This window comes from Mustela putorius, unplaced genomic scaffold (assembly GCF_011764305.1).
Source record: "Mustela putorius furo isolate JIRA1106 unplaced genomic scaffold, ASM1176430v1.1 tig00000487_pilon_pilon_pilon, whole genome shotgun sequence".
Taxonomy (NCBI): Eukaryota; Metazoa; Chordata; class Mammalia; order Carnivora; family Mustelidae; genus Mustela; species Mustela putorius.
The window spans coordinates 3,358,479-3,381,304 of NW_025421399.1; the positions used below are offsets into that span (position 1 = coordinate 3,358,479).

Sequence of the window (22,826 nt, forward strand, 5' to 3'; positions counted from 1 at the left end):
ACATCATGCAGTAATCCCAGAAACACGGCTGCTTGTTCGAACAGCAGCAACACTGCCCTCTGGCTTTATATGCAGAGAAGCCTCATTTTGACTGCACTACAGGATGCGGCAGTGATCACCTCTGACTGCAGAACTTATTAGTAAGATGGACTTAAGTTTAATAATCTTGTTTCCCCCACTGTGAGTCTTAAAAACACTCTATACGTGCATTTGTCATCAGGAAAAAAAGTATGTTTTACTCTCAGGAGACAAATTCGGTCTAGTCTTTAAAAATATAGAAATAGTGGGGCGCCCGGGTGGCTCAGTGGGTTAAAGCCTCCGCCTTCGCCTCAGGTCATGATCTTGGTGTCCTGGGATGGAGCACAGCCTGCTTCTTCCTCTCTCTCTGCCTGCCTCTCTGCCTACTTGGGATATCTCTGTCAAATAAATAAATAAAATCTTAAAAAATATATATTTATAGTTTCAAGTAACTCACAAATGACTTTGATTTACCTTGAGATAGGCAAATTTTTGAACTTTGCTTCCAAAGGCACTTTATACTTATGTTCTTAGAATGATAAGGTTTGTATGAAATTTCAGTTTTCTATTAACACTTTCTACGTTGAAACACCTGAGTAGCATACTGCTCTCAGGATAGAGAAGACTCTGCATTACTTATATTAACAGTGGGGGGGGGGCAGGCTGTGATGACGATGATCCTCAAATCACTTGAGGATCTCTAACCTTTCACTAAAGTCCTTTCCACCAAACATTTTAACTGGGCTGCTCAAAAGACCATGCTTACACATTAGCAATTTCATTTTGTTCCCCTTCTCATCCTAGAGAGCCTGGGTATCCAGTGAGGGCAAAGTGCTTCCTAACCTTTGAGACGGACGGCTGAAAAGCTTAATCCTTTGAGCAAGGAAAACTTTTGGGGGGCTAGCCTAGAAGATAAAGTGCCCTTGGGAATCCTCCTATCCTGTTGGTGGGAATGCAAGCTGGTGTAACCACTCTGGAAACCAGTACGGAGGTTCCTCAAATGTTGAAAACAGAGCTACCCTATGACCCAGCAATCCCACTACCGGGTATTTACCCCAAAGATACAAATGTAGTGACCCAAAGGGGCACGTGCACCTGAATGTTTATAGCAGCAATGTCCACAATAGCCAACTATGGAAAGAACCTAGATGTCCATCAACAGATGAATGGATAAGATGTGTGGATGTGTGTGTGTGTGTGTACACACACACACACACACACAGAAGTACTATGCAGCCATCAAAAGAAATGAAATCTTGCCATTTGCAATGATGTGGATGGAACTAGTGGGTATTATGCTGAGTGAAATGAATCAATCAGAGAAAGAATTATCATATGATTTCCCTGATATGAGGAATTTGAGAGGCAGGATGGAGGGGGTTGTTGGGGGGTAGGGAAGGAGAAAACGAAACAAGATGGGATCAGGAGGGAGACAAACCATAAGAGACTCTTATCTCATGAAACAAACTGAGGGTTGCTGGGGGGAGCAGGGGAGGGAGAGGGTGGATGGGTTATGGACACTGAGGAGGAGGGTATGTGCTACGATGAGTGCTGTGCAATGTGTAAGCCTGAAGATTCACACACCTGTACCCCTGGGGCAAATAATACATTATATGTTAATTTAAAAAAAAAAAAAGAAATAAAGTGATCCTTGGGAGATAGGGACCTTCAGATCTGTTTTTGGGAAAGCCAGGGAGGCCCGGATTGGTTTAATTCAGAAAAAATAGACTGGCAGAAGGGAGAGGGGCTGTGCGGGGAGGGTGGGGGTGTCCTGGGTGGCTCAGTCAGTTAAGCATCTGTCTCAGGTCATGATCCCAGGGTTCTGGGATCAAACCCTACATCAGGCTCCCTGCTCTCCCCCAACTCCCCCTGCTTGTGTGCTCTGTCAAATAAAATCTTTTTAAAAAATAGACAAGGTAGGGGTGCCTGGGTGACTCACTGGGTTAAGTCTCTGCCTTCGGCTCAGGTCATGATGTCAGGGTCCTGGAACTGGGGCCCCCACTGGGCTCTCTGCTCAGCGGGGAGACTGCTTCCCCTGCCCCCTGCCTGTTTCTCTGCCTACTTGTGATCTCTGTCAAATAAAATGTTTAAAAGAAATAGACATGGTATTTCTAAAGACAGAAAACCTAAAAATTAGGCTGGTTTAGGAGTAAAAAAAAACAGGGTCCTAGTCGTATCTTTGACACATACTAGCAGTGGAACCCTGGAAACAACCGAGCCTCATTCTTCATCACCAAAATGTCGCTGTGGTTACTTTACAAAATGGCTATCAGCATTAAACAAGACACCATGAAAGTGTGCCATGCAAAAGTAAGCTACCATTGACATAATTATTATTATTTTTTTTTAGTAATCTCTACACCCAATATGGGGCTCAAACCCATAACCCCAAGATCAAGAGTCACCTGCTCCACCAACTCAGCTAGCCCCTATTGTTTAAGACCAGAGCAGTTGCCCATTTGATTGGTGTTTTTTTAAAAAAAAATTTTTATTTATTTATTTAACAGAGAGAGATCACAAGTAGACAGAGAGGCAGGCAGAGAGAGAGAAAGAGAGGGAAGCAGGCTCCCTGCTGAGCAGAAAGCCCGATGCGGACTCGATGCCAGGACCCTGAGATCACGACTTGAGCCAAAGGCAGCGGCCTAACCCACTGAGCCACCCAGGCACCCTGACTGGTGTTTTAAATTCCCCTTCATCCAGAGTAAAATTAAAATCCTTCACTTGGGAAAATGTAAATAAATATGCTTTACCCTAGTTACTTCAAAAGTTATAGAAAAAAAGAGAAACAAAAGAGGGAATCCATAGAAAAGTAAAAATCAAAACAAATCAAAACCAAAAACACACCCAAAAAACAAAACCACAACCAAAGAGTTCACCTTCGGGAAATCAAGCGCTGGCTGTATTTAGTGAAACATCAGGTAACGTACCACAGGATTCCCCCTGGCTACTCACATCCAGAACAGGTAGCAACAAATATTCATGACATTGTGATGGCAAAATTGGCTCGAGCTGAGATAGTACTTGTACCCAAGTACACTTGCGTTTATGAGGTTTGTTTTTTGAAATTATTTTTCAAATTTGACAAGAACACTGAAATAAAATTCTACTTTACTATTCTTTCTCACATAAGGTGTAGATGGTTGATGCTAAAAATGAAGAATTTTTAAATTAAAGAAAATGTCAAATTCAGGCCCTGAACACAGTGGATCTGCTGACCAGAAGGGTAAAAATTATAATTTGCAAGAGTGACAGAATATATAGTCTAGGAGGCAAAGATTCGATCTTGAGCCAGTTGTCTTTGAATACTGGAAAGCTTACCACCTCATTCCACTTCTTGTTGAAAAAAACAAAGGAGTTTAGACAGATCAATACTTAAGCTCTCACAAATCCTCCTGAATAAACTTCTTGAGTTTTCTTTAGAGGTGGTTCAATTACGACAAATGATGTATCAACAAGGTCAAGGGCAGAAATAATCCTACTAGTTTACTGATAAACCTCTCGCACACCCACACAATTCTTTCAAATGGTTGAGCTGCTGGTAAGTTTTTTGAAACTGCTGGTGTGATCTCTTAATCTTAACACTGCACCAGGAGCAGTTACATTTGGCCTAAAAGTTTTTTTAAGAGGAAAATTCAGAAAGAAATTGTACTTTCATTCTTCATATTCTATTTCACACATCCACTGACTTTGTTTGAAGTGTTAAAAAGCCCTGGGTTTCCAGTGAGCAAAAAGGTTATTCCTGAAGGAAAATGTAGGAACTCCAGTGGCCCATGCACAAGTGTATCTGAGAAAAGGACAGCATCACTACTCTTGTGACATATTCAGTAGAACTTGTGCTAGCCTCCAGAGAGAGGAGGAGGACATCAATCTTAAGTCTGAAGCCTGTTTAAACACAGCATTCTGTAGACTTGGGTAACTCCAGTACAACTGGTAGGCAAAGGCAGGAAACCAAACTGGAGGATGGAAAGGAACATCTAAGAAGTTAGTTAGTTCTACTGTCCTCTCTAGTTATTCCTAAAAGTGTTCTTAACAAAATGGCAAATGTGAGTAATTTAAAAGAAAATTCAAAGAGAAAGATGGTGAGAGCTAAACACAATAAAAAAAAAAAAAACTGGTTAACTATGGAAATCAAATCAAGAAGCAAGATCTTCATCCTGAAGAGGGCTCCTGCAAAGAATCAATCCTACCAGTCAATGAATCCTGTTCTCACAGAGGCCCCAGGCCCCAGGAGTTGGCCATCAGGGTCAAACATCCAGGACTTCGTAGCAACAACTGCTTGGTACCCTAAGAAACTGTCCAGTTGGATGGCCACCCTTTGTGCTGCCAAGGGCAACCAAAGCCATCTTTCAGTAAGGCAGGCCTCTCAAATGCCCCCAAAATAATCTCTGAAGCAGAAGTTCTAGCTTCCCAAATAATGAAGTTTTGTTAACTAAATGTTTACACAGCTACTGAAAAGCAGTTACCTCTCAAGGTGTTTATGTGGAGGGTAGCATTGATATTATTTTCAAATCAGGGAACTAAGGCAAAGTCTGCAGACTGTCATAAACCCCAAAAGAACTCATCTGAAAGGAGATAGCTCAGAAGAAAGTTGAAGGTCTGGTTGAACATTAGATAAACAACAGACTCAGCAACAAAATGACCAGTTTGGACTCATCTTCAGGATTTGGGCCCTGGCCAAGCCAATCAAGTCAGTGGTAGCACACAAAGAAACAGAACTTGGGAGTTCCTAACTTCCAGGCCTGTGTTTTGCTCAGAAGAGAACCAAGGGAGCATTCATAACCTGGGTTTATTCCCAGCTTTCCTTATCAAGGACTGGAAAAGGCTGTGGCTCAACCTTTCATCTTTATAAATGAGCAACACATTTCTGCATCTGGCACGGTATTCACCTAGTAGCATCCAAAGGTTTAACTACATTACTTCACAAGAGTCTGGGATCCTCCTCCATTAAACAGAAGAACCACAAATCTTTAGAACGCCTTTCAGCTCCTAATACTGTTTAACTTAACTCCCACCAAGCTAATGTCAGCTTCTCCTAACTCATCTTCTCTTGATCTGAATAAGTGTAAAATTAACATGACATAAGCCAAAAGTCAACCTACAGTATGAATCAAGTGTACTGCATCTTGTGGTTCAAGTTTTGGATTAAGAAATCAAGTCAAGGGGCACCTGGGTAGCTCAGTGGGTTAAAGCCTCTGCCTTCCGCTCAGGTCATGATCCCAGGGTCCTGGGATATAGCCCCGTGTCTGGCTGTCTGCTCAGCAGAGAGCCTGTTTCCCTTCCTCTCTCTGCCTACTTGTGATCTCTGTCAAATAAATAAATAAAATCTCAAAAAAAAAAAAAAAAAGAAAAGAAAGAAAGAAACCAAGTCAATGGTGACCATATTTTCACAATCCAGTTGCAAGACTTTTTCTGAGACCATCTGAAGTAGGGGGAGACTATACATAAGGTTATGGAATTGTCATTTACAACTTGAAAAAAATTATTAATAGGAGGAGGGCAGCTTCGGTTCTCAAAAACCTTTCAAGGTTCTTGCTAATAAAGCCAAAGGCTCAGGAATGTGACCATGTGTGCCTGGCAATGAGATTCATCACGAGGTACGCTCAAAGGTAAAGTTCACTACTCAGTCCACTCTGCCTACCTGAGCGTAATTTTACTGACATTTTAGCAATGAAATAATTAAGATATCCCTAAACTGTATGTAAAGCTCTCTGAAGTTAGATTTTGAGCAGAAAACAAGATGGTTTAATCTGTAATTCAAGAAAATAATTTCACATCAAACTTCAATCCTTAAGCTGCTACAGCTGTTAATATAAGGTTGAGTGTTTATTTTTTTTCAAAGCATGTCTCCCTCACCTCCGAAACACTATAAATATGAAGTAGCTCAAAACTGCAATTTCCATCTTGGTAACATCTGGGATCCACAGAAGTGATTTTTCAATTACTTGGAAATTCAAAATAGAGGTTCCCTAGTAACAATGCACCGGTGGCCAAGTCTCCCCATTTTGTTTAGTTTGTGGGAGAAAAGTTCTTTAAACTGGAAAGAATTTGTAGTCTTATAAAGATTACGTTAAAATTAGTTCGTTTTTTCCTCTAGGGAGAGCAGCCATTTCTCCAAAAGTTTTGGTAAAAGTCATGGCTCAGATTTCAAAACGCACACAGATGTTCCTGAAGCATCCGAAATGGGCCACTCCATTTTTATTCCCAGAGCCACGACCCCTCGGTTATTTTGTGGCCACCCCCTCCCCCACCCTGTAAAGGGCAAAAACTCAACCCCTCTTTGGTGTAAACTTTCAAGAGAAGTGTCAACAGCACATTTTTGGAGTTTCCCAAACGGGCTGGGGACGTGCCAGGTCAGGTCGTTCCGAGAATCAGGGCTGGAAAGAAATCTTGAGGGCAAGAGCCCTCAGAGATTTCCAAGCTTTGGGCTTCTGAAGGTTTCCACGAGCCTCTTATCTACCTAGTTCCAGGGGGAATTAGTGGTTGCTACTGTAGGAAGGAGGCTGTTCCTTCTCGAAGCCCGGGCCGCGGGACGGCCCTGGTGTATACGGGAGGATGTGGGAAAGGGGGGGGGGGGCGCACCCGGCTCTCTGCCCTCGGGGCCTCCTGCTGTTTGCCACGCCAGAAGGACGCGGGGCCGGAGCTGGGCCCTCCGCCCTCCCCCGCGGCGACACTCTTTGGAATCTGGCGTCGCCCCCACCTCGCCCGTCGAAGCGGAGACCCCGCAACACTGGGCCCCGCCGCCATACCCAGGCCGCATGGGGGTGGGGAAAGAAGTTGGCAAAGCTCGGCCTCAGGATCTGCGCCCCCCGTGTAAAGAGCAAAGGGGAGTCGTTTCACCTGGTCTCTCCCAAACTGGGGTCTCGGGGAATACGCGGTAATTGCCCAAAACCCCGCCGTCTGTGCGAGGAGAGGCTGCGGGGCTGCCGGGACGGTTTGAGGGCAGGGCCCGGCCGGGAAGACTCCAACCTTCACCCACCCCCGGTCCCCGGTCCCACTCCCCGCCGTCACCCGGCGCCACCACTTCAAGCAGCGCACTTGGCCCGGCCTCTCCCCGCGCCCGGACCACCCCCCATGGGGTGCTCTCACTGCGCAGCGAGTCCCTCCGCTGCCTCCTCCCAGCCCAAAATGGCGGCGGCGGCCACCGATCCTTCTCGTCGCCTTCCTCTAGGCCGAGGATCCCTCCGCACCCACAGCCCCGCCCCTCTCAGCCGGATCTATTTTCTGCCCCGTAAAGATTAACGCCATCAATGAACTCTTTAATTGATCTCGGAAGGCGGGTTTTGTTGTGCTTCCGCACAGCTAATCGTTGATGAAAGTGAAAATATTGGCAGGCGATTTGACCAATCAAAGAAGGCATCGGTGAGCGCAGGACGCTGCTCGCGCAAGAGCAGATGGGTTTTGTAGTTCTCGATCGGACTGTGGTCGTGACAGGCTCTTCATCCGGCTTCCCAAACTAGAAGAACTACAATCCCCAGCAGGCGCCGCGCTGCCAGGCTGTCTCCCCCCCCTCTCCCCGCCTTCTTCCCCGAGCGGCTTGACCAGAGCTGCTGCAACTGCAGCAAGAAGTAGGGCTGAGGCATTGGGAGCTGCACCGACAGGCCGTCGGTCGCACAGAAAGACACACAGATATAGATAGTCGTGTGCATAGTCCTTGGCAGCAAATAGGTCAGTTCCGCCTTTGCAAAATCTCCTTTCTCGGACCACTTTCCCTCATCCAAGGAGTCCATCCTTATTCCAGTTGGGCTTCCCTTCCAGCCGCATGTAGTGTGAAGACTTCTTCCCCTTTCCTCTGTTTCCCGTCCTGAGAGGAAGGAGGGGGAGACAGGCCAGGCCCAGGAGATGATAAGGCTTCAGCCCCCGGCCCGGCCCAGACCACGTCTGTGTTTCTCGAGGTGCTGGCTTGGAGAGCCCCAGCCTAAGGGGGGTGGGCGGGGTGCTGTCAGGATTGCGACCTCTGGAGGCAGTGAGGAAAGAACCCCTTGTAAAGCCTGCTACATATTTTCTTGTTCCAGCCACTGACCGCCCTCCACTACCAGCCTCTGCAGGTCATTGCTGTATCTTTGCCTCCCCTTACCCTTTTGGTTGCTGGGGGAGCAAAGCTCAGGACTAGCGTCCTAACTGCCAGTTTGAGTCTCAGTGACTTCCGGAATAACAGCCTAGGATGTAAGCCCTGGCCTGGGGCCTGAGGGACAGGACTGGGAGGATGGCCCCTTGCTGGCTAGAGGTGTGAAAATCCCTGGAGTGGAGGCCTGAGGGCCTGCATTTCATAATGAAGTTGTGCGGGTCTGGTGCTACAAAATGGCCGCTTCTGCCTTGGTGAAAATTCCTGAGCAGCCAGCCTTCCTGAAAATTCTCCTTTAAGACTTAGCTTTCTGTTATTTAAGGCTGGTGTCATTAGTTAGAAGCATCTGCTGAAAGATTGGGAGCAGAAGAAGGTGTCTACTCCGAGCCAGACCAACTGTAACACAGAGTCAACAGCCGCCCTGGAGGAGGCCAAGGTAAGCCCCACCTTCCCAACCGCCTGAGTGCCCTGACGTGGATCCTGCCCACTGGGATCCTGGTCACTTGTCTCAGATGTGTTGGCCAATCTGGAAAACCAGTATTTCTAACTGAGTTCCTACTGTGTGCTGGCAGTATGCCAGGATGCCAAATCTGTGCGGTCTCATGAAATCCTTAGCAACCCTTCAAGATAGGAATTACTGTATCCATTTCAAAGAAGCTAAGGTTAACAGAGCTGAAATACCTTTTTCTAGATTCATGCAGCCAACGAACAAAAGATCCACGGTTTAAACTTAGGGCCTTCTGACACGGGAACCCTGCCTTGTATTTTGTTAAGGCAGAGAACCAAGTCTGACGCAGGAGGAAAAGAGTTTGAGTGGTTGGTTCATAATTTAGGGTGGGGGTTGGGATTCACAGAGCATCCAGGAGACAGTGACAGGCGAGTTGTATCGGGAATGGTCACCCTCTGATCTGGCAAAAGCAACCCAGACCACCTCTGCCCATGCTCTCTTCCTGCTCCCCACTCTGCCTATTCTCCCAGAGTTTACAAGTCCCCGTATGTGAGGAGGGGACTCAGCTCCTCTAACCCACCTTATGTAGCCCCTTCCAGTGTTTTCTGGAGTTGTTTAACTTGGAGTTCATGACATGTTGGGGTTAGAGGTTCAGAGAGGGCAGGTGACTCACCCAGATCACATAGTTTATCTGCAGTAGTGGGAATGGCGATGAAGGGACAAGCCTTCAGGAGGGAGGTGGCACTTGGGGCTGAGGGGCAGGGGTGGTTTGGGTAAGGGGAAGGATCATTAGGTGACACGTGCTGAGGGCTGGGGGTAGGTGAATGATTGTGCACACACAAGCCACCTTGTCTTGGCACTGCCAGGGGCCTTGCCCCTTCTGGTGTGGGCCAAAAGCTCTGTCTTGCTTGGCTCAAGACACTGGTGGAGCCAAGGACTGTTCCCAATTGACGATCTCCCTGTAGGTGAAGTAATAGTACAACACAGACAACATACACACCAACGCCTCACACACTCTGACATACCCCATCCCAGATGAAGACGAGAACCTCAGGGCCTCCCAAACACACACAACACCCCTCCAGCTCCTACAGGGCTGCACCCTCCCCCCCCCCCACAGTGTCTGGACCTGTGCTCGGGTGTGTCTAACCCGTGGTGTGCATCGTAAATCAGCATGCCAATGGTAGCGGTTATTATTAGAATTCCCAAACCACAGACAGAGAGCAATTCATTCCCCATCCCCCACCCCTAGTGCTCCCACCCTTACCACGACGGAGATAAACAGATGCTTTGCACACACACACTGTCTTGAGAGAATCCTTTCCACCTCCTAGATAAGTTCTAGAATGCTCTCTGCTGCAGACTGGAGGTTCACCCTTCCTCTCCCTATCGAGGGCCTCTTTCCTGCTGCCTATTTCAAGAACTGATACCAGCTTCTGCTTGGAAAAAATACATTCCATCTTCTTGACCCTAGACCAACGGAAAGGAGTGTCTGGTGTCCCAGTGTCTTTTTTTTTTTTTTTTTTTTTTCTGTCCGGTGTCTTTTGAATCTCCCTCTCTTATGAGCTTTATGTCCTTAACCTGTTCATCGAGCTCTCACCTTGGGCCATGCAGAGGGACACAGTGGTGGACTGGACAGACAAGACACATTCTTATAGGAAGAAGACAGATGGTAAATGGTATTGTGGTAGATGCTATGTGGGATGTTAACTGGGTCACACGGCAGTGTCCCTGGGAAGGGGAGATGGGATCTTTAGATAGGGTGGTTGGGGGGGGGGGCGTGGCCCTCTGAAAAGGTGACCTTGGCACCAAGCCCTGAAGAGTCAGCCATGCACATAGCTCGAAGCAAGATCGGTGACGTAATTTGTCGGGCTCAGTGTAAAGTGTTCTTTACTCAAAAACTGTTAAGAAGTTCAAGACAAGAACTTAAAGCAGAGCATAAAGCAAAGCACAGGGCCTTTCCAAGTGGAATGGGGGGTGAGGGGCCCTGAGGTTGCTTACCCACAAAACCAAGTCCGTTGGAAAGACAGTCTTTCTAGAAAGAGGGCTCATCAAGCAAGTGCAGCAGGAGCCGCTGCCCATCCTGTCTCCTCCTTCTCTGTCTTCATCCCCACCGTATTTATGGTAGGCCTCCTCTGTGAGGCCCCGTACGGCTGCTGTTAGAGGCACTGCCATTCCGGAGTGAGGCACACAGGCAGAATGCCCACTCTTTTCATGAGTTCCCTTGAGGAGGGTTGGGTGAGGGGCGGGGGGGAGACAGGAGCCCATAAACCAACAAAGAGTTGCAGAGGGCAAGAGGCTAGAGAGGGATCCCACTTCAACTGTGGGAAGGTCAGTTTCAGGCCGGGTGGTTGCGGAAGGCTTCCGGCGCCAGGGACAGGTTGTCTGTGATTCGCTCTTCCTTGTCCTCTCTGTTTAGACCGCTGGTGCTCCTGGGAGCCCCCCAACACCCCCTGAGCCTCATGACCCTGGTAGTGCCCTGCCCCTGACGCCCCGGATAGAGAGCCACTCAGAGGAGGAAGATCCCACCGGGGCTGGCAGTGGCCTGGGCTGGATCAGCAGGGGCTCCCGGACCCAGAACCCCGGGGGCAGCTCAGTGGAAGCCGTGCTGGGCCGGAAGAAGCACCGCCGGAGGCCTTCCAAGCGCAAACGCCACTGGCGGCCCTACCTGGAGTTGAGCTGGGCTGAGAAGCAGCAGCGGGATGAGAGGCAGAGCCAGAGGGCCTCCCGGGTGCGTGAGGAGATGTTTGCCAAAGGCCAGCCCGTGGCGCCCTACAACACCACCCAGTTTCTGATGAACGACCGCGACCCTGAGGAGCCAGACTTGGAGGTGCCCCACGGGGCCTCCCACCCAGGCTCCAGCGGGGAGAGTGAGGCCGGGGAAGGCGACGGCCGGGGCCGCGCTCACGGCGAGTTCCAGCAGAGGGATTTCTCCGAGGCCTATGAGCGCTACCACACGGAGAGCCTGCAGGGTCGCAGCAAGCAGGAGCTGGTTCGAGACTACCTAGATCTGGAGAGGCGGCTGTCTCAGGCCGAGGAGGAGACCCGGAGGCTGCAGCAGCTGCAGGGGTGCTCCGGCCGGCAGCCCTGCCGCCAGGTGGAGGAGCTGGCTGCCGAGGTCCAGAGGCTCCGGACAGAGAACCAGCGGCTGCGGCAGGAGAACGCCAGGTGGAACCGAGAGGGCGGCGGCCCCGGTGGGGAGCCAGGCACCTAGTGGGGGGACATCCCCCCCACCCCCGCGCCAGGATCAGGTCCCGTTTCAGTACACGCTGGGGCCAGCTGGGGCTCCGGGAGGCAGGTGACAGATGAAAACCACTTCCGGCCCCTCTGTGGCCCCTGAGAACAGCGAAAGTATGTTCAGCCTTCCACCTGGTCATTTCTGTAATTTGGTCTTTGATGTCTTCTTATTTTTCAAAAAGAAATTAAAGGATTTTCACGAGCCCAGATAGGAGTGGCTAGGATTGATTTCACTGGGGCTGCTCTGAGAATTAGAGCATACTGTGTCCTAGAGAGGTTTGGGCCTGTGGTCCCAATCCCTGCCTTTCCCCAAGCCTGGGAGGCCAGCACACCTCTGTACTTGGGAACCACCGAGACCTCCAGGATGCCTGAATTCTGCTCTGTGTGTCCGGGAACAATCAGGCTGCTCTGAAGGTATTACAGAGGATGAAGCAAGGGGAGGGGGGGCGCTCAGGAACCACCGGGTTGGGCCAGAACTTGACTTAAGATGCCAGATTGCTGTGAGGAGCTGCGGGTGTCCCTGGAGGGGACAGGGCTGGGACTTAGGAGGGCTTCGGGCAGGCTTTGTTCCCAGGCTCCCTGCATTCTCCCTGTCCTCCCCATAGCGTGGAGGGCCAAGCCGGATAGCTTGCGTCTCCTTGTCCTTGGCAGCCTCCTGGCCCCATACCTCGAAGCCAGTGGCTGGGCAAGATGTTCATCATTACTTTTGCCCCCTTACCTCCTGGAAGGGCACTTACAAGTATGCCCTCAAGGGACGTTTTCTCCTTTTTTTTTTTTTAAGATTTTATTGATTTGAGGGGTGCCTGGGTGGCTCAGTGGGTTAAGCCTTTGCCTTAGGCTCAGGTCATGATCCGAGGATCCTGGGATCGAGCCCTGCATCATCACGCTCTCTGAGCCTACTTTCGCTTCTCTCTCTCTGCCTGCTTCTCTGCCTACTTGTGATCTCTGCTTCTCAAATAAATAAATAAATAAAATCTTTAAAAAAAAAGGATTTTATTGGGGCGCCTGGGTGGCTCAGTGGGTTAAAGCCTCTGCCTTCGGCTCAGCTCATGATCCCAGGGTCCTGGGATAGAGCCCCACATCGGGCTCTCTGCTCAGCGGGGAGCCTGCTTCCTCCTCTCTCTCTGCCTGCTTCTCTGCCTACTTGTGATCTCTGCTTGTCAAATAAATAAATAAAAATCTTAAAAAAAAAGATTTTATTGATTTGAGAGAGAGAATGCACACACATGCATAAGTAGGAGGGGCAGAGGGAGAGGACTAAGTACACTCCTCTCTGAGTGGGGACCTAGATGCAGGGTTGGCTCCCACGACCCTGAGACCGTGACCTGAGCCGAAATCAAGGGTGGGACCCTTGGCCAGCTAAGCCACCCAGGTGCCCCAAGGGAGGTTTTCTCCTAATGGAAAAAAAGCCCTGGGCCGGCTGGAGTTAGCAGAGCTGGTGGCCTGGCTTTCCCACTGCTCACTTCCGCTCTGTGCCTCCTGCTTCTCTTAGCTTAGTCACCTGTGTGGTCCCTTCCCTCATTCCCTCTTTCTCTCCGAGGGGAGCCCCTCACCTGTCTGCGAGATCGACAGCTGAGTTAGCTGGGACAATGCAGGTCCCAGCCACGTGCCAGGTAGTACTGGGCTTTGAAATGAGCTCATCCAGCACCACCACCACCCCCCACCCATCCCGCCCCCGCAGACCACCCTTCCCCAGACACCCGTGTCACTTCCATCACTGTGCCTGCGTCCATATTGGTTGCCGAGTTCAGGCTGGGGTGGTGGAGAGGGAAGTTAGCCAACTCACCCATGAGCCTGTGTCCCTCAGCCACACACCCCATGTGCGGGGAGGGGTGGAGACCTGGCCAGCCCAACCTAGCTTCCATTCCAGGAAGGCTCATCTTGACAGGCCACATTGGGCAAGAGAAGGGCTCCGGCCTCTGAGCTGCTGAGATGGAAATGTTGACGAACCTTGTGTGTTGTCTGGACAACTTTCATTTCTGCCCTGCCACACCCAGGCCTTGCCAGCGCCTTCAGCTAGGGAAGCGAGGCGAGAACTGATTCTAGGAAGGGACAGTTTTCAAGAAAAGAGCAGAATCTCCTGTCCCTGGTGGGGGTGGGGTGGGGTAGGGATGGGGTTCTGCTGTAGATTTTAGCCCCCCTCTCTTTGATCCCCAAGCAGCTCAGGAAAGACCAGAAGAACGACTGTCCCCACTTTGCAGATGGGAAATCCAAGGTGCAGAGCAGGTGGGAGAGGCTTTCTGAAGTCCTAGCCTGCCCTCCTCCTTGGGGTGCCAGCTGGGGATCCGAAGGCCGCCCCCCCACCCCGCCCCCCAAGGCCCTGGCAGCCCCAGGCAGCCTCCTAGCTGCCGCATTCCTCAGTGAGGAGCCTGGGAGCCCAGAGGCAGAGGTTGGGCCTGGTTGGACAAGGTTGTTTACCCGGTGGTGTGCTGTGATGAGGAGGAGTGAGGAGATTGCAGAGGGGGCTGCAGGAGGGTTGGGGGAGGGGTGTGACGGGAGGGAGAGGTGCTGGGGGTGTGGCCTGGAGGCGGCTTGGGCCAGCGCGTCCCTGAGTAGGCAAGAGCTGCTGGGCGGGACAGGTGAGGAGATCCGCCCTTCTTGGCTCAGAAGCCGAGGAGCCTGGAGATGGCAACGCTCCTGCTGGTCCGCCCCACCCCCGAGAGAGAGAGAGAGAGAGACTGAGACTGACTCGCGCACTCTCTCTCTCTCTCTCTCTCTCTCTCTCTCTCAGGCTGGGTTAATATTCCCAAGGCTGGGGCAAGAAAAGAAAAAAGAGTGTGAGCAAGGAAAGTGTCTTTACTGAGAGGGGTCGGTGAAGGAGACTCAGTGGCCCCTCCTCCCCAGATCTGGTTCCCTGACCTCAGTGCCCAGGAGCCCCAGGGCTGAGCAGCACCGGGGTTGGGGGGTGGCTCTGCCGCAGGTGGTGGCCAAGTGTGGGCCCCTCTTGCTTCTCTCACCTTTTCCCTTCTCTGGCTGCCTGGTCCTGAGGCCTGCGCTTCTCTCTACCCGACAGCAGTGACAGAAGCTCCAACTTTACAGCAACACCCCACCCTCCCCGGCCCACACCCCACCTCTGCCACAACAGACAAACCTCCTCAGCTGGGGAAATTGGGGCTTAGACACATTCCCATTCCCTCTCCAGGCCTTTCTAGAACAAATGTTCAGTGTCTGCCTCCCTCATGCCCATTTGCTTTCCAGGATCTCCTTGGTCACCTGGGCCAGGAGAGGGAAGCCCACAGAGGCAGATACATTCCACGGGAGCGAAGCTTCCCACCACCTCTGCGTACCCTTGCCCACCTCCTCCTCTCTTCCCCATCAGGGACTCCTTCCAGCTCAGGTGGAAACTCCTGTGTCCAGAGAGGGGGCAGGAGGCGTCTGCAGGAAGTGAAGAGGGGGTTCTGAGGTGAAGTGATCAGGGTGCGGGAAGAGGGGGGCCAGTTCCCACTGCTCCTGCTGGGTGTAAGCCAGGATGGCACTGGCCCTTTAAGTGGGGGTGCCAGCCGATGCCCTCCCCCAGCCAACCCAATTCGTGGGCACACTGAGCATGTGCAGGAGCTGTGCAAGCGCAGGGGAGGGAAGTGGGGGGAGAGATTCCGGAGGGAACTCCTCACCCCCCCCACTTCCTGTAGCTGCCCCCACTATCCTTCCTGGGTCTGACAAAGGAGCCCATGGTCCTCACCCAATCCTTTCCCCCACCTCAGGCCCGGGTGGGTGCTGCCCCCTCTGGACTCTGGACCCTGGGAAGGTGCTGCCCCCTCGGGACTCTGGGCAGGCCCTCTGGGCCCTGGGAAGTCGGGCAGCCCCCCTGCCGCCCTGAGTGACACACACACTCAGCCCAGTGCCATCCCCACTTCTCTGGTGTGGGCGGCAGATAATCTTCCTGGTGCTTAATGTGTTTGATATCATTCCCTTGGCACCAGCGTTTTTAAAAGAACCATCTACCTGTGACGAAACTGCTCTGAACATTAGAAACAGCCAAAATGATGAGGTCCCTGCCCACACCCACCCTGGAGCTTGCAGTCCACACTCAGAGGAAGCAAACAGCTTGAGGTCTGTTAGTGCCTGTCTGCCTCCCTCCCAGGTTCTTCCCTTTCCCCTACAGGCAGTTGGCTTCCCAAGTCCAAGGCTCAAACTCTGCCGCTTCAACCGGCTGCATTGTCTAGACCACCTTCCCTCTTACTGTTCCCCACCTCAAGCCACCCTGTTCCTGCAATGTCCCCCCCACACCTCAGCCCTTCTTCACCTCCCTCCCCCCCTTTGGCACTTGCTCTCTTCCTCCTTTAATCTCTTAGCTCCAGAGTCCCTTATTTCTTTTTATTTTATTTTTTCAAAGATCTTATTTATTTATTTGAGAGAGAGAGAGGGAGCACAGGGGGAGAGTGTGAGGGAGAAACAGACTCCCTGTTGAGCAGGGAGCCCGATGCTGGCCTCCATCCCAGGACCCTGGGATCATGACCTGAGCCGAAGGCAGAGGCTTTAGCCCACTGAGCCACCCAGGGGCCCCTGGGTACCTTTATTTGTAATCGAGGTAAAAGTCACATAATAGAAAACTAACCGTTTTAAAGTGAACGATTCAGTGGCATTTAGTGCGTTCACAACGTGTGCACCTGCTGCCTCTCTCTAGTTCCGACTTTATCACCCTAAAAGGAAACCCCTGTCCCCCATGAAGCGGTTAGTTACTCCCTGCTCCCACCTTTCTCTAGCCTGGGCACCACCAATATGCCTTCTCTTTCTCTGGGCTTACTTACTCTGGATATGCTGGTGGTAAAGCCAAGAGGGAAAGACTGGTCTCCTGGGGCTTGGATTTGAAATGACCTGAGAGGACCTGAGGACATGTTGTAGAGGGAGCACTGTATCGGGAGGCTCAGACCTGTGATCCAACCCAGTTCTGCTTTTAACTCGGGGGCCTCCTTTCCTTTGTTCAAGGGCATAGTGGGGATGGGTGGCTGCAATGCTTCAGGCCAGTCAAGGATCCTGGCCCTCCAGGGCCTATCCATGGCCAGGGGGCTTGTATCTGGGAGTAGCTGCCTGGCCTGAAAAACGGAACACCTCCATGATCCTCTTGGCTCCTCCCTGCTGGGTCCAGGCAGTGCCAGTGGGTCTGGGGCACAGTGTGATTCATACTGGGCGGTTTGGGGTCAGATGCATGAGATGAGGCATCTTTGGCTCGGAGAGGTTGAGAAGCTCACAGCCAGTCCTGCCTGACCGTGTTCGAGCCATTGACTGCTGTGTTCTCCTGTCTTCCTAAAAGATAAAGCAAGTTAAGGTTTAGCAAAGTACCAGTAGTGTAGGAATGCTCTCAGATAGAAGTGGCCATAAACGTTTACTACTTGTAGGGTATTGTGTAATCAAGAAGGGAATAGCTCCATTCCAAGATGGTTCTTGGGAGTTCCTCTGGCCACCCCCTTCCCTTATCTTTTGGAGATCATTTCCATCTTGCCTTCTCTTCTGGCTTGCTTACCATGACAGTTTTTGTTGGGGGAGCTAAGAGGGGGCTGCCTGGACCTTGAGCCCTTAGGGCAGGTGGGAGTGGGAAGCATGGCTTTCCTCTCCCCAAGATAAGATACCATTGCTGCCTTCACCTGGGACTCAGTTCACTCATGTCTCCACGGCTGACCCAAAACAGAAAGGCCTTTGTGGACCCAGGGAAGGGAGGGGACTGCACAGGCCTTGCCTGGCGGTGGGACAGGGTAAACAGCTGGTTCCCAGTTGGCTGCAGTGTCCTGGCTGCCTGTGGGTGCGGACATTCCAGAGCCCACCTGCCCCAGAGATCCTCTCTGGACCCCATCCAAGATGGGCTGCCCAGATCAGCCCTCATGATGACTGGCATGGGTGCCCTGTCCTGCTTTGTCCTTACTGCAGGGGCTCTGAGAGGAAGGTTCGAGAAAGACTAAGTCATGAGGGACACATTATGAGCCACGTGGGGCATCCAGAGCGGGCCTCTGCCACAGCCTGTCATTCCAGAGGAAAGGAAGGGAAAGGGGTCTCCATGGGCTCATAATTCCCCTGGATTTTACCCTTCTGCCTTCCTTCCCCATCCCTTGGGCTCACCTTCTGTCCACACACACCCTATCAGACGCTCAGACTCCTATACCACAGCGTGAGGATCTGGTCACAGGTCCGCACCTTTGTGCCTGAAACCGAGCCCCGTGGCTGCTGGTCTGGCCTGCTCCCTCTCTTCCCACTGGGTCTTCAGGCCCCACTGTCCTGCCTAGACGCCCCCCTTCCTTTGCTTCTCAATCCCAGCCTTGGGCCTTTGAAAAGGAAGATCCTTTTCCTCTGGGCCCCTAGCCCAACTGTCCTCTCTTGTAATTCCCATCAGCTGTATCTGTAGCCACAGGCATCTCCCGGGATGTCTCCTGGGACTCATCCCACTCGCAGTGCCCCCTGAGCAACTCTAGCTTCCTGACCTCCCTGGGCAGCACTCCTCAGCTGCCTCTCCTCCCCCCTCCCCTAGGCTCCAGGTGCTGGGGGCCTTGCCCCTTCCCCCACAAATGTCTACACAAGTGTGGTCCTAACACCCTCGAAAAATTTTTTTCACTACCATTTGAAATGCCACATTAATCATAAACTACTTTCACATGTCCATTTGTGAGTTTTCCATTCTACTAGTTCTCCAACTCATTTTCTTTTTCTTTTTATTTTTTAAATTTTTTATTTTTTATAAACATGAATTTTTATCCCCAGGGGTACAGGTCTGTGAATCAGCACTCACCAAAGCACACACCCTCCCCAATGTCCACAAACCCATCCCCCCTTCCCCTAACCCCCCTCCCCCCAGCAACCCTCAGTTTGTTTTGTAAGATTAAGAGTCACCTATGGTTTGTCTCATTTTCTTTTTTTTAAAGATTTCATTTATTTATTTGACAGACAGAGATCACAAGTAGGCAGAGAGGCAGGCAGAGAGAGAGGAAGGGAAGCAGACTCTTTGCTGAGCAGAGAGCCCAATGAGGGGCTCGATCCCAGGACCCTGGGATCATGACCCAAGACAAAGGCAGAGGCTTTAACCCACTGAGCCACCCAGGTGCCCCTCTAACTCATTTTCTTAAAAAGATTTATTTATTTGTTAGCGAGAGAGAGAGAGCATGAGCATGCATGCATGTGCGGGCTCTGGGAAGGGAGGGACAGCAGGAGAGAGAATCCCGGAGCTGACTCCCTGCTAAACTGGGAGCCCAGTTCAGGCTCCATGCAGGACCCTGAGGCTACGAGACCTGATCCAAAATCAGATGTCCGACTTTGGACCCATTGAGGCACCCATGTGCCCCCCCATCTCATTTAGTGACAAACTAACCACACTTAAAAAAATTATTATGCGGGGCGCCTGGGTGGCTCAGTGGGTTAAAGCCTCTGCCTTCAGAGTCCTGGGATCAAGCCCCGCATCAGGCTCTCGGGGAGCCTCTCTGCTCAGCGAGGAGCCTGCTTCTTCCTCTCTCTCTCTGCCTGCCTCTTACCAACTTGTGATCTCTCTCATTCTGTCAAATAAATAAATAAAATCTTAAAAAAAAAATTATTATGCTGCAGGACGCCTAGGTGGCTCAGTTGGTTAAGCATTTGCTCTCAGCTCAGCTCAGGATCTCTGGCTGCAGGGATCCAGACCATTGGGCTCCCTGCTCAGTGGGGAGTCTGCTGCTTTCTCTCCCTCTGCTCCTCTCCACAGCTCATTCTCTCTCTCAAATAAATAAATAAAATCTTAAAAAAACTTATTATGCTGCATAATATACTTTGATAGCTCTATTCTGTCTCATTACACTTTTTTTTTTTTTTTTACTAAAGATCCCTGGATATCCTTAGATTTTTTTTTTTTATTATTAAGTACATTTAAAAGCAGCTTGTTGGGGCGCCTGGGTGGCTCAGTGGGTTAAAGTCTCTGCCTTCGGCTCGGGTCATGATTCCAGGGTCCAGGGATCGAGCCCCACATCGGGCTCTCTGCTCAGCAGGGAGCCTGCTTTCTCCTCTCTCTCCCTGCCTGCCTTTCTGCCTATTTGTCATCTCAATCTGTCAAATAAATAAATAAAATCTTAAAAAAAAAAAGGCATTTTGTCCGGATCCCCTCCCCAAAGCACATCTTTTTTTACCCCCCAAAGCATGTCTCTTATCTATCTATCTACAAAGATACAGATAGATAAGCAGATATCGACATAGATGTAGGTATCTTCAAGAGATTTCTAGACATCTCCTAATTCAACATCAATCTTGAGGCTGGATTTCCTTTCTAAATCCGCAACTCTGTCTCTTGCATTCTGTAACTGTTTGTAAGGGTGTAGTTCAGTGGCATTAAGTACACTCACGTTGTTCCGCATCCATCACCACCATCCGTTTCCAGAACTTTTTTCTTTTCATCTGCCCAAACTGAGACTCTGTATCCACTCAACAATAACTCCCTATCCCACCCGCCCCCAGCCCCTGGCAACCACCATTCTTCTTCTCTAGAAGCCTTTTGAGATGATCGCTTCCCCGCTGCTTTCCATCCAGCTGGAGTACAGCTCCCCTCTCCTTGCCCAGCTCCTTTGTCCAACAAATTATTTCTCTTCAACCTCACTGCCCATTGGAATCACCTGGGAAAACATTTTAAAGCTCTGATGTCTGGGTGCTTCCCTCCCCGGGGAATTCTGATATAAGTGGTCTGGTGATGCTGTCCAGGCATCAGGGTTTTTAAGGGGGATTCTCCTGTGCAGCCAGAGCAGAGAACCACAGTTCTAAGCACTCCAAACATTCTCTATGCCCCGCTGTCTGTGGCCACATATCCCGTGTGTGGGGTACCTCTCACTTGCCCACATCCTCAGGAGGACTCCTAGGTCATGACCTCCAGTTTGTATATGCCAGACAAGGAGGCGGGATGTTTGGGGAGCCCTGGAAGACAGAGTTCGGATTAAAGAAGGAGGAGGTATGAGGGCGCCTGGATAGCACAGTCTGTTAAACCTCCAGCTCTTGGTTTTGGCTCAGGTCATGATCTCAGGGTCATGATCTCAAGGTCAAGGTCATGAGATGAAGCCCCTGCCTCAGGCTCCATGCTCAGCATGAAGTCTGCTGGAGATTCTCTCTTCCTCTCTTTGTCTGTTTGTGACCTGCTTTCTCCTCTCTCTCTCTTTGTGACCTGTGCTTTCTCTCTGTCAAATAAATAACTATATCTTGGGGGGAGGAAAAAAAGAGGAAGGATGTATTTCCATCAATCTCTCCTGAGACTCCTGGCCTTCATGGATGTGCCAGGGCTTATGACGTAAGAGCAGAAAACATGCTGCGGGCCCCTCCAGCAGTCAGATTTTGAAATCTCGCCTGGCAAGGATCGGTTGCCTCACAGCCGGCCGCGGCCACAGCAAAGCCACCCACGGCGTGTGTGCGTGATGATGACTTCTGCCCTATCTGGGCGGGGGGGTGGGGGGGTGCTCCAGACTGGGAGTTTACCCAGGCCTCCTGCTATGGGCGTCCAGCTCTGAACAAGTGCCGAGAGAGAGACAGAGAGAGAGAGAGAGAGAGAGAGAGAGAAAGCGCCAGTGTGTGTGTGTGTGTGTGTGTGTGTGTGTTTGCCAGGACTTTCAGAATCAAATGCTATCCTAGCTTCCATTTTTACTGGGAAACTAAACCCCATTTCTTTGTGCTCACCCAGAGCAGAGGGAGGCAGGAGGAGGTTTAAATCCTACCTTATTCTGCCCACAGCGGCTCCCTGCCCACACAGAGCAAGGACAGGCCAGACAGCCTGTCTGGGCACCCACACCCTCCTCTGTGGGCGAAGAGATGGCATGTCTCTCTAGACACACCAGGAGCCGTACCGTCCCTCCGACAGATACTCACTGGCTGCTTGGTGTTCTAGGGCCTCGGGAACAAGGCACCATGAACTGGGTGGTTTGGAGCAATGGAAATGTGTTTTCACATGGCTCTGGAGTCTAGAAGTCTGGACCCAAGGCGTGGGGAGGGCCGGGCTCCCTCCAAAACCTGCAGGGCAGGAAGCGCTCCCTGCCTCTCCTTAGCTGCTGGTGCTTCGCTGGCCCGGCCATCAGTAGTGTCCCTTGGTTTATGGCTGTATCACTTCAATCTCTGCATGTCTGTCTGTGTCCAAATGTCCCCTTTGTATGAGAACACTCTTGTGCTCGCTCTGGCAGCACATATAGTAAAATAGAAGGACACCGCAATTATCTCCTTTCAACCTGATTTCCTATGTAAAGGTTGTATTCTAAGGTATTGAGGATCTGGATTTCAACATATCTTTTTTGTGGGCGGGTGGTGGGGGGACTTAAGTCAGTCGGTAACTCCGGGTGTCCATGCGGTGCCCAACACTGTGCCGGTCACTGGGGATGTTACAGGAGGCCTGATGGACATACTCACTGTCCTCATGGACCTTATCCTCTCTTGTGTTACCTATAGCTTCTTCTTCCTTTTTAAAAGAATTTTTAATTAATTAATTAATTAATTAATTTTAAAAAGTAGGCTCCACACCAAATGTGGGGCTTGAACTCACAACCCAGAGATCAACAGTCCTGTTCAGGGGCACCCAGGTGGTTCAGTCAGTTGTGTCTACCTTCAGCTCATGATCCCAGAGTCCTGGGATTGAGTCCTGCTTTGGGCAGGGAGCCTGCTTCTCCCTCTGCCTCTGCCTGCCACTCACCCTGCTTGTTCTCGCTCTCTCGCTAGCTCTCTCATTGTGTCAAATAAATAAAATCTTTATTTTTTTCATTTTTTGAATTTTTTTAAAGATTTTATTTATTGACAGAGAGAGATCACAAGTAGGCAGAGAGGCAGGCAGAGAGAGAGAAAGGGGTACGCAGACTCCCTGCTGAGCAGAGAGCCCGATTCGGGGCTTGATCCCAGGACCCCGGGATCATGACCCGAGCCGAAAGCAGAAGCTTTAACCCACTGAGCCACTCAGGTACCCCGAACGTTTTTTTTTTTTTTTTTTTAATTTGAGAGAGAGAGAGAGAGAGCACAAGTGGGTGAGGGGCAGAGGAAGAAGCAGGCTCCCTGCTGAGCAGAAAGCCTGATGTGGGACTCAATCCCAGGACTCGAGGATCATGACCTGAGCTGAAGGCAGATGCCCAAAAGACTGAGCCACCCAGGTGCTGCAATAAA

The 22,826-nt window shown here is 50.9% G+C and overlaps 1 protein-coding gene across 8 annotated transcripts; it reads left to right on the top strand.

Annotated features, from left to right (window-relative positions):
* Window positions 1-6,615: 6,615 nt before the first annotated feature.
* On the top strand, window positions 6,616-11,972 carry HEXIM2 (HEXIM P-TEFb complex subunit 2). Of its 8 annotated transcripts, none has more exons than XM_045080810.1 (4): window positions 6,616-6,892; window positions 8,403-8,516; window positions 10,122-10,200; window positions 10,948-11,972. In XM_045080810.1, exons 3-4 carry the CDS (start codon window positions 10,198-10,200, stop codon window positions 11,740-11,742), a joined length of 798 nt encoding a protein of 265 aa, XP_044936745.1. In that variant the 5' UTR covers window positions 6,616-6,892; window positions 8,403-8,516; window positions 10,122-10,197; the 3' UTR covers window positions 11,743-11,972. The 8 variants fall into 8 exon arrangements, 5 of the variants coding, with proteins under 5 accessions (XP_044936745.1, XP_044936743.1, XP_012901468.1 ...); XM_045080808.1 differs by lacking the exon at window positions 6,616-6,892 and adding an exon at window positions 7,433-7,683 and having other exon boundaries at window positions 10,122-10,207; XM_013046014.2 differs by lacking the exon at window positions 6,616-6,892 and adding an exon at window positions 7,433-7,683.
* Window positions 11,973-22,826: the final 10,854 nt, after the last annotated feature.